Consider the following 17380-nt stretch of genomic DNA (forward strand, 5'->3'; position numbering starts at 1 on the left):
GCATGATTTAAACAAACTACGAAGAGGAAAACAATACAATGTTACACACCAAATAGCAAACCCTCGACCCTTGCAGTTTCATGGAAGATTTGTGACATTTATCAATATTAAAACATTTGGCCCCTGAGTCTAGGGGCATGATTAAACCTAAATTAGCAGAGGCTCACTATATGACGTTACATGCCAAATAAAAAATCTATGTGACATGAGGTTTCAGGGAAGACGATTGTTTTCACAATATACAAATAACAAAAACACAAAATTGGCAAGGCCATTTTTACCCTAAAGGCATGATTTGAACAAATTGGTAGCGACCAACATGTGATCTTAAACATCAAACATCAAAGCCCAGACCCTTGTGGTTTCAAAGAAGTATTAAATGTTATATATATATTTAAATCTACCCGTATGTTAATCTTATGACTCTTGGATGTGGCCAGTTTTGACTGGTTGTCATGATTTTCATTTGAACAAACTTAGTAGAGAAGAACTAGACCATGCAGTGTTTTTTTCGTTCAAAAATCCGGTCCGGTGTTCATTTTTAGATCTCAACATTTTGTTCAACTCGCATTCAGCTATATAAGTTCAGCCTTAGTTAATATAATACTGAAAACACTTTTATTCTCAATGTTGAAGCATTTATTTAGCAAAACAACAACAACACTAATTTCCAAATTTTAGTCATAACGCCGCCAATTTTCCCAATCCAAAGGGACTGGGAACCATTCCCAAAATGGTGAAAAAAAAGCAATTTTACACACCAAAATATTAAAGCGCTGATCCTTGTGGTTTAAGACACAAAGATTTTTTTTTTCATATTTTAAAATCTATTTTAAGTGAACTGTATTATGCAATGGACCAGAACAATTGAACAATTTTTAATAAAGGTCACACAAGAATCATTCCAGTGAAGTTTCACTAAAATCTTTCTAGAGCTGAATACATGTGTTACAAGTTTTTAGAAGAAAAAGTTTACACATGTTCCTCACTCACTGACACACTACTGACAAGACAGTCTCTTAAAAGCTCACCATGAGCACAATGTGTAAAGAAGTATATGAAGCTTACATCAGGCGATGGTGTAGGGTTGGTGTTAACCAATGGCTGACTTCTCTGTAATGGTGACACAAACACTGGTCGTGACTTGGCCTGACTTGGTGCAGACGAGCGACGCATATTTACTGACATTTATAAAACCACATGTTGAAATATTTAAAAAGGTACATGTTCCATTATAAAAACATAATTTTAAGATATTTATGAAACATTAAATAGAAATGAAATATTTATACATGTATTCAAATCTTTGTCAAAAACTATAAATGCTGAACATGTTTATGCAGTGTTCGAAAGGAGCCCACACACATTTAGCATGAAATAGATGTCATGATGTTTGCTAAAGTTGTTTAGCTATACCTGTAATATACCTGTATTCAGGCTCAAAAGATGAAGACAAGGTGTTGTTTAGCCTTCCGTCATTCGGTCTTCTTAGAGAACAGCTTTGTATGGGTCCTGCATACATATATGTTATCAAGTATGATGTGGTGACTGATTAAGTGTGCATTTAGTATAGTTTGCTCTTAAGATACTCAATAGGATATTTTTTACAAACACTTACAACCTATTGTTTATCCGACCAAGCACTGCATTCAGGGTTTCTGCATCAACAACATATTTGGGTGAACTGTTCCATACATTTATTACTCTGTATAAATATTGGTTCAGTGTAGATGAAAGTGCACATCTTGTACATAAATTGTCTTAATAAATGTAATGAACAAACTGTGAAAAGTAAAAATCTCAAATGTTTACTTTAAGTTAACTATTGATTGTTAATCCATAATAAATATAACTAAATCGAAATAATACCAACATCAATGTAAAGCGAATACCCACTGGACACAGGGCGAAAACTGGGTTTATGGACGTTTCGTGCCACTACCAGTTCCTGCCACTGATATTTGTGTTGAAAAGCGGTAGACGTTTCGTCCCACTGATAATATATAGGCGGATAGGTGTGAAATAATGCCGTATAGGTGTGAATGATATTGGGGTGTACATGTTAATGTAGAAAATTACAGCAATGTTAACAATTTTAATTATAAACAAGAGTTCCGCGGTCGGAGATGACCGCATTGAAGCCGGATTTTTGATTTAAATGACAGGAAAGTACCTTTCGTGTTTTTGTCAATGCAATACTTAAATTACTGAAATATTGTTCAAAGGTCAAAATGAAATGTAAGTACTTTTCAAGGCATGAGCAAACCTTGTGTTATGTTTTGAATGCATGCATATACATGAACAACAATAACATTTAAGTTCACAGTGACCTTGACCTTCAAATGAATGACATTGAAATGAATGACCTTGAAATGACCAGTGGTCATCTAAGTGTGCTTGCAAACCTTTACGTCAAGTTTGAGATTCTAGGTCCAAGCATACCAAAGTTATAACAATTTTAACATTTTAACATTGAAGGTCACAGTGACCTTGACCTTCAAATGAATGACATTGAAATGAGCAGTGGTGATCTTCTAGTACTGGCCAACCTTCATATCAAGTTTGAAGACTCTAGGTCTAAGCATACCAAAGTATTAACAACTTTAACATATTTACATCCAAGGTCACAGTGACCTCGACCTTCAAATGAATGACCTTGAAATGACCAGTGGTCATCTAAGTGTGCTTGCAAACCTTTACGTCAAGTTTGAGATTCTAGGTCCAAGCATACCAAAGTTACAACAATTTTAACATTTTAACATTTAAGTTCACAGTGACCTTGACCTTCAAATGAATGACATTGAAATGAATGACCTTGAAATGACCAGTGGTCATCTAAGTGTGCTTGCAAACCTTTACGTCAAGTTTGAGATTCTAGGTCCAAGCATACCAAAGTTATAACAATTTTAACATTTTAACATTGAAGGTCACAGTGACCTTGACCTTCAAATGAATGACATTGAAATGAGCAGTGGTGATCTTCTAGTACTGGCCAACCTTTATGTCAAGTTTGAAGACTCTAGGTACAAGCATACCAAAGTTATAACATGGAATAAGAACTTTAACATTTTTACCTACCAAAGTTATAAGAACTTTAACATTTTTACATTCAAGGTCACAGTGACCTTGACCTTAGAATGAATGACCTTGAAATGACCAGTGGTCATCTAAGTGTGCTTGCAAACCTTCATGTCAAGTTTGAAGACTCTATGTCCAAGCATACCAAAGTTATAACAATTTTAACATTTTAACATTTAAGGTCACAGTGACCTTGACCTTCAAATGAATGACATTGAAATGACCAGTGGTCATCTTCTAGTACTGGCCAATCTTTATTTCAAGTTTGAAGACTCTAGGTACAAGCATACCAAAGTTATAACATGAAATAAGAACTTTAACATTTTTACATTCAAGGTCACAGTGACCTTGACCTTCAAATGAATGACCTTGAAATGTCCAGTGGTTACTTACTAGTTCTGGCCAACCTTCATGTCAAGTTTCAAGACTCTAGGTCCAAGCATACCAAAGTTATAACAACTTTAACATTTTTACATTCAAGGTCACAGTGACCTTGACCTTCAAATGAATGACCTTGAAATGTCCAGTGGTTACTTACTAGTTCTGGCCAACCTTCATGTCAAGTTTCAAGACTCTAGGTCCAAGCATACCAAAGTTATAACAACTTTAACATTTTTATATTGAAGGTCACAGTGACCTTCACTTTCAAATGAATGACCTTGAAATGACCAGTGGTCATCTGTTAATCCTGGCCAACCTTCATGTCAAGTTTGAAGACTCTAGGTCCAAGCATACCAAAGTTATACCATGAAATAAGAACTTTAACATTTTTACATTCAAGGTCACAGTGACCTTGACCTTCAAATGAATGACCTTGAAATGACCAGTGGTTACTAACTAGTTATGGCCAACCTTCATGTCAAGTTTCAAGACTCTAGGTCCAAGCATACCAAAGTTATAAGAACTTTAACATTTTTTATATTGAAGGTCACAGTGACCTTGACCTTCAAATGAATGACCTTGAAATGACCAGTGGTCATCTGTTAATCCTGGCCAACCTTCATGTCAAGTTTGAAGACTCTAGGTCCAAGCATACCAAAGTTATACCATGAAATAAGAACTTTAACATTTTCGAGCACGCCGCCACCCCGCCCGCCCGCCCGCCCGCCCCCCCGCCCGCCCGACAACATCAATCTATAAGCCGAGATTTTTTCGAAAAAAATCCGGCTAATAACAAAAAATAAAATGATTTATTGTTAGTATACAAATATTTGTACATAGTTCATTATGTTCAATAAATATAAAACATAAACTCATTGTGTTATTTTTTATGCATCATGTGTATGTATGTGTATATAATAATAAAATAAAGATTTATTGTTGGTATAAAAACATTTGTGCATAGTTCATTATGTTAAATAAATATAAAACATGAAGTGCTGTTATTTTTTATGCTTCATGTGTATGTTCTATATACATAAAAATAATATAACATGAATGAACAATAGTACAATATATTCAATAAAGAACTAATAACATGAAGTTGGTCTTTTACTTTTAGGAAAAGCTTATGCCTTACTATTGACTCACAAACTATCAATTAGCGGTATGTGCCTTTAAGTAATAAGCAAACAATAATTAGCTAAAGGACACCCGGAGATGATTCATCAAGGGGACGTTCAAGCTGGTAAAAACTCCCTTTTACCAGCTGTTCACAATACACACCTTTGTGAAGAAGGGTGACTACACAAAGCAAGCGCCATTGGTGTACGTGCTGATGTCCAGGCGTACGAAGGATGACTACATTAGTGTGCTGACATCCATCCACCAACGCCTGGAAAATCCACTGGTCGAGTGGGTCATGCTCGATTTTGAAGCAGGTTATTTATATAATATAACATGTATATGAGCTACTTAATTAGTTGAAATCACAACATTATTAAGTCAATCGATTTTAATTGATTTCAAACTTATCAAGTGATGTATGACCTATACTAATTGTACGTTTTTCAGTGGCGTGGCAGGCACTACGCCAGAGCTACAGAAGGGCCACTTTGAAAGGATGTGTCTTTCATTGGAATCAGCGCGTGTACCGAAAGGTGGTTAACGTGGGGGCCTCGCCACCGCATATGCGGCAAAGGGCGACAAGTTCCTCTTCTTGAGGACACTAATGTCCTTGCCTTATTTGCTGTGCAAGCACATGGTTCCCGCCTTCGAACAGCTGAAGCTGCAGGCTGAAGAGGTATGTACATTGTGTATATTGTTGTTTATACCGTAAATGTATTCATTATACAAAAAATATTGTTTAACTTATTCCGATATACATTAACAAATGGTGTACCTAATGTTGTTACTAGTTAATAACAATAAATTATCATTTAATGTTTGAGTATATATATGTTATCAATCTAGATATTGTTAATATGTATGTATGCATTCACTTTTGATATTGTAAATATATAATATAACAAGGGACAAAATTGTCACAAAACCAGGTTTTCAGTTGAAAAAAGTTTGATAAAGGGAGACAATTCAAAATGTGTATTGTTAACCCCCTTGTTTAAAATTGACCTTGATTTCAATCAGAAAAAAAAGAGATGTGTTTGTCAGAAACACAATGCCCCCTATTGCACCGCTTTGAAAAAAATAAAAATAAATTTGTTTGACCTTTGACCTTGAAGGATGACCTTGACATTGAACTTCCACCACTCAAAATGTGCAGCTTCATGAAAACGCCGCTTTGATTTTTTTTTACCTTTAACCTTGAAAGATGACCTTGACCTTGAACATCCACGACTCAAAATGTGCAGCTTCATGAGATACACATGCATGCCAAATATCAAGTTTCTATCTTCAATAATGCAAAAGTTATGGGGAACTTATGGCCAACGATAGTTTTTTTTCGGACGGACAAACAGACTGACATACACACATACTGACGGACAGTTCAACTGATATATGCCACCCTACCGGGGGCATAAAAAGTCTGATAAAGAGAGACAACTCAAAATCAAAATGTGCATTGTTACTGATGGTTCATAGTTAAAAAGTTGTTTCAAAATCAATCTATTTTTAGTTGTGGTGACCTTGACCTTGGATATATTGACGTAATTCTTTCGCGTGACACACCGTCCAATAATGGTGAACAAATGTGCCAAATGATTTTAAAATGTCACCATGAATGACATAGTAATAGCCCAGACAAGCTCATTTATGGCCATTTTTTACCTTCAAACTCAAATTGTGACCTTGACCTTGGAGGTATCGACGTGATTCTTTCGCGTGACACACCGTCTAATGATGGTGAATAAATGTGCCAAATGATTTTACAATATTACAATGAATCACAAAGTTATGGCCCGGTTAAGCTCATTTATGGCCATTTTTTACCTTCAAACTCAAATTGTGAACTTGACCTTGGAGATATCTATGTAATTCTTTCGCGCGACACACCGTCTAATGATGGCTGGGTTTTTTCTGCCTATTTTGGGAAAAGGAGTCTGACCAAATTGGGAATTTTTGATCGACAAAATTGTCCATTTTGGGAATTTTTGCTTCAATGAAACGGCTCATTTTGGGAAAACATTGTGAATTTATCATGCTTAAATAAGTCAGTGGTTTAACAAATAAATGTGTTTTTATTTGTTATTTTGTCTTCTTTATATAAACACATGCAATATTGGGCATGATCAACGTTTATTTAAGTACTGCAATTTTGTTTTTCAGTTACAGTTGCACTCTGAGATAAGAACTGTATAGTCAAAAACGTATAGCAGATATTTTTTACCAAAACAAACACTGGTTAGTCACACAAGTTACAGCATAATTTTTCTCTGCTTTCTGTTTTGGAAAGCATCATACAGCTCCTCCAATGTTTTGTCATTCAGATCTAGACCTTCAATGCAGATAAGCATCAGATGAGTAAGTTTGGTTTGTGTAAATGTGCTGCGTAATGGGGAGCACAGCAGGTTCATGGTGCTGAATCCTCGCTCAACCACAGCAGTGCATGTTGATATGATACACATCAGCTGGACATTAATAATCTAATAATCATAAGTCATAAGACACTTCTTTCCAAAAAAAATAAAAAAATAATAATTAATATTTCGGTTTGGGATCGGGTCCATTTGCTTTGGAAACGGCTCCATTTTCCGGAGGCGCAGACAGTGCTGGAAAAACCCTGGATGGTGAACAAATGTGCCAAATTATTTTAAAATCTGACAATGAACGACAAAGTTATGGCCCGGACAAGCTCATTCATGGCCATTTTTGACCTTCAAACTCAAATTGTGACCTTGACCTTGGAGATATCGACGTAATTCTTTCGCGCGACACACCGCCTAATGAGGGTAAACAAATGTGCCAAATGATTTTAAAATCTGACCATGGCCAGGACAAGCTTGTTCCGCCCGCCAGCCCGCCGACATTCGCCAATCTAATAACCATTTTTTTCCTTGGGAAAACCTGGTTAAAAACGTAAAGTAAATCTTGTTTCATATTTTTGTTTCTTGTAATGAATATAATGTCAATTTATTGAAAATGTTTGAATATATTTATGTAATGTATTGTTAATGTATTATGTTAACGCCGTTAATTACAGGAAATATAACGTTGGGGCGAAATATATATATACGCATCCAACGTCATTTATCCATTGTTATTCTATGTAAAATTTTGTAAATATCTGTTAAGTTTAAATTGTTTTAAGAGTGTGGTTGTTTCTGTATGGAAGAATTAATATTGGTAAATAGATTGTTGGTACTTATATTGTATATGTATTTCTGTATGTATTATCATTATTATTACAAACGCAATCGTTTGAATTATTTATTTAAATACTATGTTAATAATTTGGTATGTTTGAATGTATGTATTATAAATGTATTGTATTTATTTTTAGAGAATAGTCAACGAATAAATTATAAGGACGCATATCTCGTGTCTTCGTTTTTGAACGGCCAACTCTTAACATATTATATGAAGCATATAAATTGACTCTTAAACATTTTGTTCATGTATTATATCAAAATAAATCTTGAAATCGCAGAATACTTTTAAACTGAATAAATAATCTTGAAATGAAACATTGTTGTTTTAATATTGAACATACGTTACAATCAAAGGTGCGAAAGTTTCCTATTATGATTCACACATCTACGGTATTATTCACACATATCCGCCTATATATTATCAGTGGGACGAAACGTCCAATGCCATCCTACACAAATATCAGTGGCACGAACTGGTAGTGGCACGAAACGTCCATACCCGAAATCTGAAGTGAACAATTTTATATCGATCTTGTATATCAATCAGGTATTAAAATGTAGATCGGAAAGAACAGCACAAAACTTAAAAGAAAAACGCTTAATTAAAATATTCTATTACCATCATTCCATGGGGATTAGAAATAACTGTAAAATAGACACTTCCCCATCTTAAATTTTCCGCGAAAATGTACGACGAGACAGTGTTACCTCCCTTGATGGTCACCACTTCCTGTTAAACGACGCTTTTAATTGGAGACGTGTATTTCATTAATTGAGCAGCTCTGTATCGACTTGTTCATTTTATCAAGATGGCGTGCATCAAAGTTATCGCGATAGTTTGCATTTTCTTTCAGTTTGTTGAAATCAACTGTGTCAAAAAGCCTGATGACATTAGTGATGGTAATAACAACTTGCTCATGACTAAGTTTATCTAGTTTGTAACTTTGTTTATGTTACTTAGTAGAATCTATGTCAGTTAATATTTAAATACTCAAATGAAATAGGCTAGATCTCTGGTTCATAAGACCAAAGAAGAATGTATGCATTGTGTTAAAGAACAGAAAAGCGGAATAACTATCCCGACTAAGTAACCTACACACTGTTATGGATAATCAACAATACAAATCTGAACTTCATTAAAGCAATAGTTACTTTTTTCAGTACCCTTATTACCAATAATAGTGTTAACAATTATCTGTTTTATATTTCTAAAGCCTGAAAGACCCAGAGGTTGTATGCTATATTTTACCAGTTGCCTGGTTTGAAATAAGCCCTGTTAGGCCAATTGTTTTAATATTTGTATGCCCCCGGTAGAGTGGCATATAGCAGTCACTGCAGTCCGTCTGGCACTCTGTTTTCCGGGGTTTTTTTTACGCAACGCTTTATATAAAGCTGATTTTTGGTATGGTAGTCTACCTACATGACCTATAGATGAAGTTTTTAATTCGTTCCAGTCCGTTGATATTTGACAAAGATAAGCCCCTTTAACTGATATAAATTTTTGCCAAGGGAAGTAGTTAGCTTTAAAGGGAGTAATTTTACTTTTCATATGGTAGGTACAAGGACCTTAGGTTTATTTAGAAAAGGAAAGAAATATTTGTTAAATGGATATTATCCAAGTTAGTAGCCTCTATGAATAGAAAGTAAAAGGCATGGAGATTTGAGGATATAGAAATTGTCTTTAAAAACTCGTTATAACCACAAGTCCATTTGAGCACAGCAAGCTCAGTTATATTTTGCATGGTTTTTTAATAAGACTAAGAAATAAGATTTCAACAATCTGTATATAGTTCTTGTGTTGCATTTATAAAAGTCGATAAGAGATCTTATTGTTAAATCAGTCAGAATTCAACATCATGTGCACACATTTTTCTAATCCTAACTCTTGTTTTTCAGAAATGTATTGCCTTGGATGTGAAGCTACAATCAAAGGTAATATTGTTTGTATTTCTATGATGTATGTAATTTTTACGCAGGACGTACTTTGATTAGTGGTTAACATAGTCAAACTGTAAACTGTTGTATCGGCTTCTGTTTTTAACACTATAGTTTTAGATTTAACTTTTGAATTTCCTTATTAAACCCTGAAAAGTATGTTTTATGTACTAGTTCATTCAAAGGTTTGTATGGGCTATTATATAAAACTTCTGTAGGATTGGAAATCAGTAAGCCCCCAGTTGCCGATTGGTCCTGGTGGTAAGCCCATATATTTTCTGAGGAAACTGATATGGCATCAAAACCAGACTAATTGAACAAAAGAGAGTAGGACGAGGGTAGGCAAAGAAGAAAGTATTCATCCTTGCTGTTTATTATGTTCATTTTCAATAGCAGATAATAAAATTAACAATAGATTGTAGTTGATAAAAGAAAGGTTCTGGTTTTGTTTAACTAATACTACACAAGCAAAAGTCCATATACTATACCACACAAATGCTATATTGTCACAATACAATTTCAGAGTTGGACTTCATGTTGCGTCGCAAACCTACTAGAGGCATGGGAGAGACTGTCAGTAGGGCGCTCATGAAACTGTGTGAAAAGAACAACTTTGACAAGTACGACTTGGACAGCAAGAAAGTGCTTAAAGTCTGTCAGCATATCAAAGGTGCCTTAAGTTGAACTTCTTAAATAATACAATATTCTGAATATAGGCCTATTTTTATATGATCAAATATATATGTCAGATGTTTATTAGTTCCATGAAGCATACCCAAATCATATTAAAAACAGTTAACAAACTACTAATGTTCCACTACTTGCGTAAAAGTGCACAAATAAAATATTTGTGAAAACCATTGTAATATTTATTAATCCTAGTTGGATGAAAACTTTGAACATATTCTGAAAGCGCTATGAATGTTTTCAATATTTTACCTATGCTTATAGAGGAAGATGCGGTTGAGGCCATACTGATTACGGACTTATAACAGGATGCACAACATGGGAAAGCAGACCACATACCTCGAGATGACAGAGAAAATCTGTAGCACTCTTCTCAAAGCATGCCAAAAAAGAAACTTCATGGATTCTCATGGACCTGTAAGTCAGCATTTTTATTTTAAATTCGCCCTTGATACATAAGTTAGTTGAGCAAAACTTTGAATAATCAATTTTAGGTATTGGTTCTGATTTAAATTTAATTGCACTATAATCAGAGAATTTTCACAGACGTATTGTCAATTATTTAGGATATTCACTTACTGTCTGAAAAGAACCAATCCAGTTTTTCTTTGACCTATGTTGTAGATTGAATACATGTAGATCTCATAATTACATCTTTAAAGCAAAGACACTAACTTGTTGAACTACTAATTATCCCATACAAATGGATGTGCTTTACTTAATTTAAGATTTTCTTACATGAAAATACATGTACCCGGCCCTCTGGCGTCCATTTTTTTTCATCGAACCAGAACTATTTTTGAACTGTGCTGAGACATCACTGGAAAACAAAAGTGAGCAAGTTTCATGATGATTGGACCCAAACCTGTGACTATGAGAGTTCCAAGCTTTAATTTCACATAATGACCATTTTTTGACCCCACATGACTCTGTTATGACAGTGCAGAAATATAATGGGGGAAAATGTTCTGACCATTTTTCATGAAGATTTAGCAACACATGTGGCCTCCATAGTTTTAATAAGGTAAACGTTGACACCAAGCGACATATAACAGACAAAGGGTGATTACAGAAATTCCCCAAGAGCACTTTGTGCAGTTACGCATAAAAGAAACAAGAGCATAATATAAAAGTGTTATGATTTAATGCATTTCATTCTATAAATAAAAGGTTCAATGTAAACTTATACATTTATTGATGAAATTTATACAAAAGTATTACAAGTTTTGATGTGTGGCAGGATGGTGGCATATCGTATGACCCCGAAACTGCAGAGTTCCAAATCACCAATGGCAAGAAAGTAAGAGTGGCTAGACCAGTACATAGCAACGGGTCCAGCAACAACGACAAGCCTCAAGGGAATGCTGACAAAGTTACCATAGAAACACAGCCTCCTGCAAAATCTGAAAGCACTCCAGAGGAGCATTCACACGATCACGAGGAACTGTAGGGATTGGACATGCATTCTATAGGACCTCTAACACATTGTTTGGGCATGAAGAAATTACAAATTCTAAAAGTGATCTTTATACATTGGACAGGTAAGTTGATGTTGAAAATTTGTTAGGATAGACAGTTGCGAGTGTAGGCTGCAAATGTGTTGTATATATTGACAGTAGTTTAGCTGATGATGGACCAAATTTTTTTTCAAAATAAAAGTTGTGTTTAATAACTATTTTTATCTCCATGAGTTTTATCAGAATTTGTACATAACTAAGCATTTGTATCCCCAGTGTGCAATTTGATGGTAAATATTTTGCTAATATGTATTCATTGTTGCTTAGTTCATATTTGTGTAAATAGAAGTTGGAAATGTTTTTATTTTTAATAATACAGACATTTATCACCACTGATATGAATTGTTTTCATATGCACAATGAATAATGGGTATGATAATTAAATGATACATACCGTTATTATGGGAATTTCTTAAAAGAAAGTTGAATTTCAACTAAATCACTGGTTGAAACAAGCACAAGCCAGTATGGCATGGCAAATTTTTGTCTACGTAGATTTTCTTTAGAATGATACATGAACTAGATTGCAGCAATTTTCTTGGTCACAAGTAATAGTATATAAATTCTAAAATTTGCTTGGTTTGTTTGCAGATTGTTTTTATGAAATGTGCCTTGAGCAATATGTTAATTTACTTTTATTAAACATGATCAATTTGACATTTAAGGTGGCCAAAATACTCAGGCACGTAAAGATGCCTTTTCAGATGTTGACAAATAATTATTCTCCATGGTTATTGCTTATTATATTATTGTCTTTAAAAACATTGACACTTTACATTTTTGTTGCCCAGACTGTTACATAGCAAAGTTACACTGGAATCACCATGGAAATCTGTCTGTCTGTTTATATGTCTATTCATAAACTCAAACTTGTCCTTAGGTGTTCTCCTACACTTTCCAAGGTACAACATTAAAACTTGAAGAAGTTGTGCATATGTGAATTATTTCATACTAGGTTAAAAAATGCAGAAGGTACGCCCTTTGTTCAACTTTGTGGGTGCAAAAGTTATGGTTTTCACATAATTATTGTTGCTAAAGACTTAATAAGGCAAAAACATACATCTCTGAAACTACACAATCAAGCATTTTATATTATGTGTGCATCACTGTTTATTTGTTCTTTACTTTGTTTCATACAATTATGACCGGCCAAATTATTTTTGAAGTTTCACAAAGCATAATAACATTCCCTCTAAAACCAAGGCTCAAAGGTTTCTCGTATTTGGTAACATGGTATTTAGGTTCTCTTCAAACTTTGTTTAAAAAATGCCCTATGGGGTCAAAAAATGTCATGCTTCAGGGGCAAAATTTGAATTTCTACATATTTTATATCTAAATTTGTCATAAGGTGAGCGTCTACTTGAAGAATTTAAGAAATGTCTTTCATACAAATCATGCAAAAGTTCTCATATGCTCCACATTGTTAAAAAATCTTTATTACATTATGTTCGCAAATTGATTTGTTTGTTGTTTTTTTTCCGCAAAACAGCCTCATATTTAGATTAGATATTTACCTGTTATCTTCTTTGTTGTTTGTTTTCAACCTCCTTTGTGCAATTTGACAACTCTTTATGTGCAAAAATTTACAGTTTCATGCAACTCGTATTTGTATAGGGTATCTTGTTGCGAGTAAATATGCTATCGAGTCTTTTTGTTGTCATAATAGGTTTATGTTATTATGTTCACATTGTTTTACACATTTAATTTATTTAGTACTGTTGCAGCATATTATGTTTAAAAAACTATTCAAATGTTGTGTTTTTCTGAATCTTGAAACTGTTTTCTTTTAATACTTGTATATGTCTATCTAATTTAATGTAGTTTTGTTTTGTTTGTAACCAATCTGTTATACATTTTATATTCATTCCGCAAATTTCTATTTGGTGTGATTACTAACATTATATGTATGCTATAACATGTTGACATTTCAATAAAGTTTCATTCTGATATTGTTAAGTATTACTTTGGATGCTTAGCCTTAAATGTATACTGTACATCCACATTTCCATGGCCACTTCTACGAAGGTCAATTTATGTAAAGGGCAATTACTCCATAGTTCCTGGGGTTTGTCTCTATTATTGTGACATTAGAGACCTTAAGTTTTTTTACCAATGGCTTTGTACAATCTGACCAAAATGACAGTTAAAAAGTACTTTAATATCTCCTAAGTTTTCGTACACTTGAATGCCTGAAGGAAATGGACCATTGCATTTGTGTTATTGGGTTAATAACCATTTATATCAGTAATAGATAAAAGGTTCACCCATCAGCTTAAAGTGAAACCATTAATAAAAGTAATTTATATTAAATGGCGTGATATTTTTCAAGCGCTTGCTATTATTATGCACCCCTTCAAAGAAGGGGTGGTATATTATTTTGCACGTCGGATCTGTCCGTCCGTTCACAAAATGGTTTCCGAATGATAACTCAAGAACGCATACGCCTAGGATCATGAAACTTTCATAGGTACATTGATCATGACTCACAGATGACCCCTATTGATTTTCAGGTCAAAGGTCACGGTGACTAGAACCAGTAAAATGGTTTCCGGATGATAACTCAAGAACGCTTACGCCTAGGATCATGAAACTTCATAGGTACATTGATCATGACTTGCAGATGACCCCTATTGATTTTCAGGTCAAAGGTCAAGGTCACAGTGATTCTACACAGAAAATTGGTTTCCGGATGATAACCAATAATGCTTACGCCTAGAATCATGAAACTTCATAGATACATTGATCATGACTCACAGATGACCCCTATTGATGTTCAGGTCACTAGGTCAAAGGTCAAGGTCACAGTGACTCGAACCAGTAAAATGGTTTCTGGGTGATAACTCAAGAACGCTTACGCCTAGGATCATGCAACATGGTACATTGATCATGACTCGCAGATGACTCCTATTGATTTTCAGGTCACTAGGTCAAAGGTCACGGTGACTTGACACAGTAAAATGGTTTCCGGATGATAACTCAAGAAAGCTTACGCCTAGGATCATGAAACTTCATAGGTACATTAATCATGACTGGCAGATGACCCCTATTGATTTTCAGGTCACTAGGTCAAAGGTCAAGGTCACAGTGACAAACAAGAAACCGTCGGAGACGGGTGATGCTCCTCAAAGGTGTTTTTTTCAATATTGCACTATATATTCAGATAAAAGGAAATGTCTAGTAGTTGGGTGGACAAGAATTGCACTATATGTACAGTTGTTGGAAATTTTCAAAGGGCCATAACTCTGTGAAAAATCATCCGACCAGAACCCGCTGATAATATGCACATCTCCTCTTGGTAGTGAAGCTTCCCATAAAGTTTCATTGAGTTCCGGTCATTAGTTGCTGAGAAATAGCCCGAACAAAAATTGTGCACGGACGGAAGGGCACATGGACAGACGAAGCGGCGACTGTATGCTCCTCTCAAAAAAAAATTGGGGGAGCATAAAAACGCATTCACACAATGGCTGCCACTACAACTGACAGCTTATTTAAGGGGCATGCATGTTTTACAAACAGCCCTTGTTGTTTTTTTTTAAATTGACACCTTGTACATTGAATACCCGTATCAGATCGTCAATACAATATTTTTAGATTGTCTCTAAATTTTCAAACACCTGTATTTTTTATCTTAATTTTCAGACATCTATATTTTACAAAACCTTTTTTTGTATCTTAATTTTCAGACAAATCGTGTTTTTTTTCCAAAAACTTAAAAAAGCCTTTTCACAGATTTTGGCATGTATTGAAGTCATTAAATGCTTTATATTGATGAATGTAAACATTGGATCTAAAAAGCTCCAGTAAAAAATCAAGAATAAAAATTTTAAAAAGGAAAAAAAGTAACCCTCAACAGGGCTTGAACCACTTACCCCTGAAGTCGAGTAAAAGTTTACCACTAAGACCACTCGGCCACCCCAAAGATCTATTAATATACCTACATTAATAGATCTTTGGCCATCCGTGCTCATTTATTGACAGATGTATTTTATTCTTTATATAAGCAATCCTCGTAGTTGCACAAAATATAACGACAACAACAGAACTCTCCAAATTATTCAATCGTTTCGCCTTTCATCACTGTTTAGTTTTCAGGTATTTAAATTGTCAAAAGATGCCTATAATGGCTACTTTAGAGCATGGTAAATGTTCAGTATTACTGTTTCCTCACAAATATCATAACTAAAACCAAAATTTGCAAATCAAGAACAAATTTTTTAACCAGGTTTTCTGAGGGAAAAAACTGGTTATTAGATTGGCGAATGCGGGCAGGCTGGCTGGCGGTCAGGCGGGCAGAACAAGCTTGTCCGGGCCATAACTAGGTCGTTCATTGTCAGATTTTAAAATCATTTGGCACATTTGTTCACCATCATTGGACGGTGTGTCGCGCGAAAGACCATGTTTATTATACTGACAGAGTTCGACTTAGAATTGAATTCCCTAGGTTGTTTTTCCCCGAGGTACAGTCCGATAATCGGATGGAATGCGTTAGGTCCGTTGAAGAGTTTCAGGTAGTCCCGGTCATATAATCGAAAGTCTTTAAAGTTCACCTGAAAACACAAAATAAAAGTAATTAAATTGTTGATGTGAAACTGTGTGCACGTTAAATATATTGTAGCTTGGATCACATACATTTTTAATTATTACCGGTTAATCTAACAGTGGAATAAAAAGCATAATATTATATTAATTTTAGATTTTAAATGTTATGATAAAATGAACAACTTTCTTTAATAAATACCACACACAGATTAAAAAATAAACTTGTTAGTTAATTGGACAATCATTAAAACATCAAGTATGCACTTTGATCCGACTGCCCTCTGGTGCGTTGATGACCCAGGTAAATTGAACTTAGTTGCTGTAATTCGACGGGAAGTTGGCGCTCGTGATTACGCCATATGCATCTGTCAGGTTCCCGCCACACTCTGTAAAGGTTATGATAAAAATGCTGACATAAATTGAAATAGAATTTTAAAGAAATAAACAACCGGTTATGTTGAATAGCATTTTTAAAATGAAATCTCCGTAAAAAAACGCTCAGGGCTTTCGTTTGATTTAGCCTTAGAAATAGTGTTTCCCTCGATTGTGAAGTTTTTATTAAACAAGTTATAAAAAAACTAGCATCCATTTGTTACTGCCTTTATTAAATATGTCGGGTGGAGGTTTAAACATATTTGCGAACACAGCTTTTAAACAAACAAATTTTATTGGGTAACTACATTATAATAAGCCCAATAATTGATTTATTAAATCATAACAAGTAGATTTGATTGATAACCGCAAAATATTATATCGTACTATAACAACGGGGTGGACTAGGATATACAGTAGAGGTCAAGTTCCGAAAGAAAGCAATTACCATTATTACAAGGAATGTGTGTGGTCTAAGTAAACTTGTAAATAACTGTGACGTAAATTATTTACAATCATTTGACGTCACATGTTTAATAGAGA

At 34.5% G+C, this 17380-nt stretch overlaps 2 protein-coding genes across 5 annotated transcripts in view; one reads left to right on the forward strand and one right to left on the reverse strand.

Moving 5' to 3' along the window:
• LOC127866365 (DNA repair and recombination protein RAD54B-like) overlaps window positions 1-8506 on the reverse strand; it is a 53265-nt gene extending 44759 nt beyond the window's left edge. Inside the window, exons 1-3 of one of the 4 annotated variants that reach the window (XM_052406845.1) lie at window positions 8407-8506; window positions 1428-1512; window positions 1069-1181 (exon numbers count right to left, since the gene is read on the reverse strand). In XM_052406845.1, the coding sequence (XP_052262805.1) occupies window positions 1069-1176 (108 nt within the window). In that variant the 5' untranslated portion in view covers window positions 1177-1181; window positions 1428-1512; window positions 8407-8506. Of the gene's footprint in view, window positions 1-1068; window positions 1182-1416; window positions 1513-1873; window positions 1897-8406 lie in introns of those variants that run through there. The other 3 variants (XM_052406846.1, XM_052406847.1, XM_052406848.1) reach the window with 3 other exon arrangements.
• LOC127866376 (uncharacterized) lies at window positions 8502-13873 on the forward strand. The gene is made up of 5 exons (XM_052406860.1): window positions 8502-8687; window positions 9684-9719; window positions 10246-10392; window positions 10674-10826; window positions 11650-13873. Exons 1-4 carry the CDS (start codon window positions 8597-8599, stop codon window positions 10712-10714), a joined length of 315 nt encoding a protein of 104 aa, XP_052262820.1. The 5' UTR covers window positions 8502-8596; the 3' UTR covers window positions 10715-10826; window positions 11650-13873.
• The last annotated feature ends 3507 nt before the right edge of the window (window positions 13874-17380 follow it).

This window comes from Dreissena polymorpha, chromosome 2 (genome assembly GCF_020536995.1).
Source record: "Dreissena polymorpha isolate Duluth1 chromosome 2, UMN_Dpol_1.0, whole genome shotgun sequence".
Taxonomy (NCBI): domain Eukaryota; kingdom Metazoa; phylum Mollusca; class Bivalvia; order Myida; family Dreissenidae; genus Dreissena; species Dreissena polymorpha.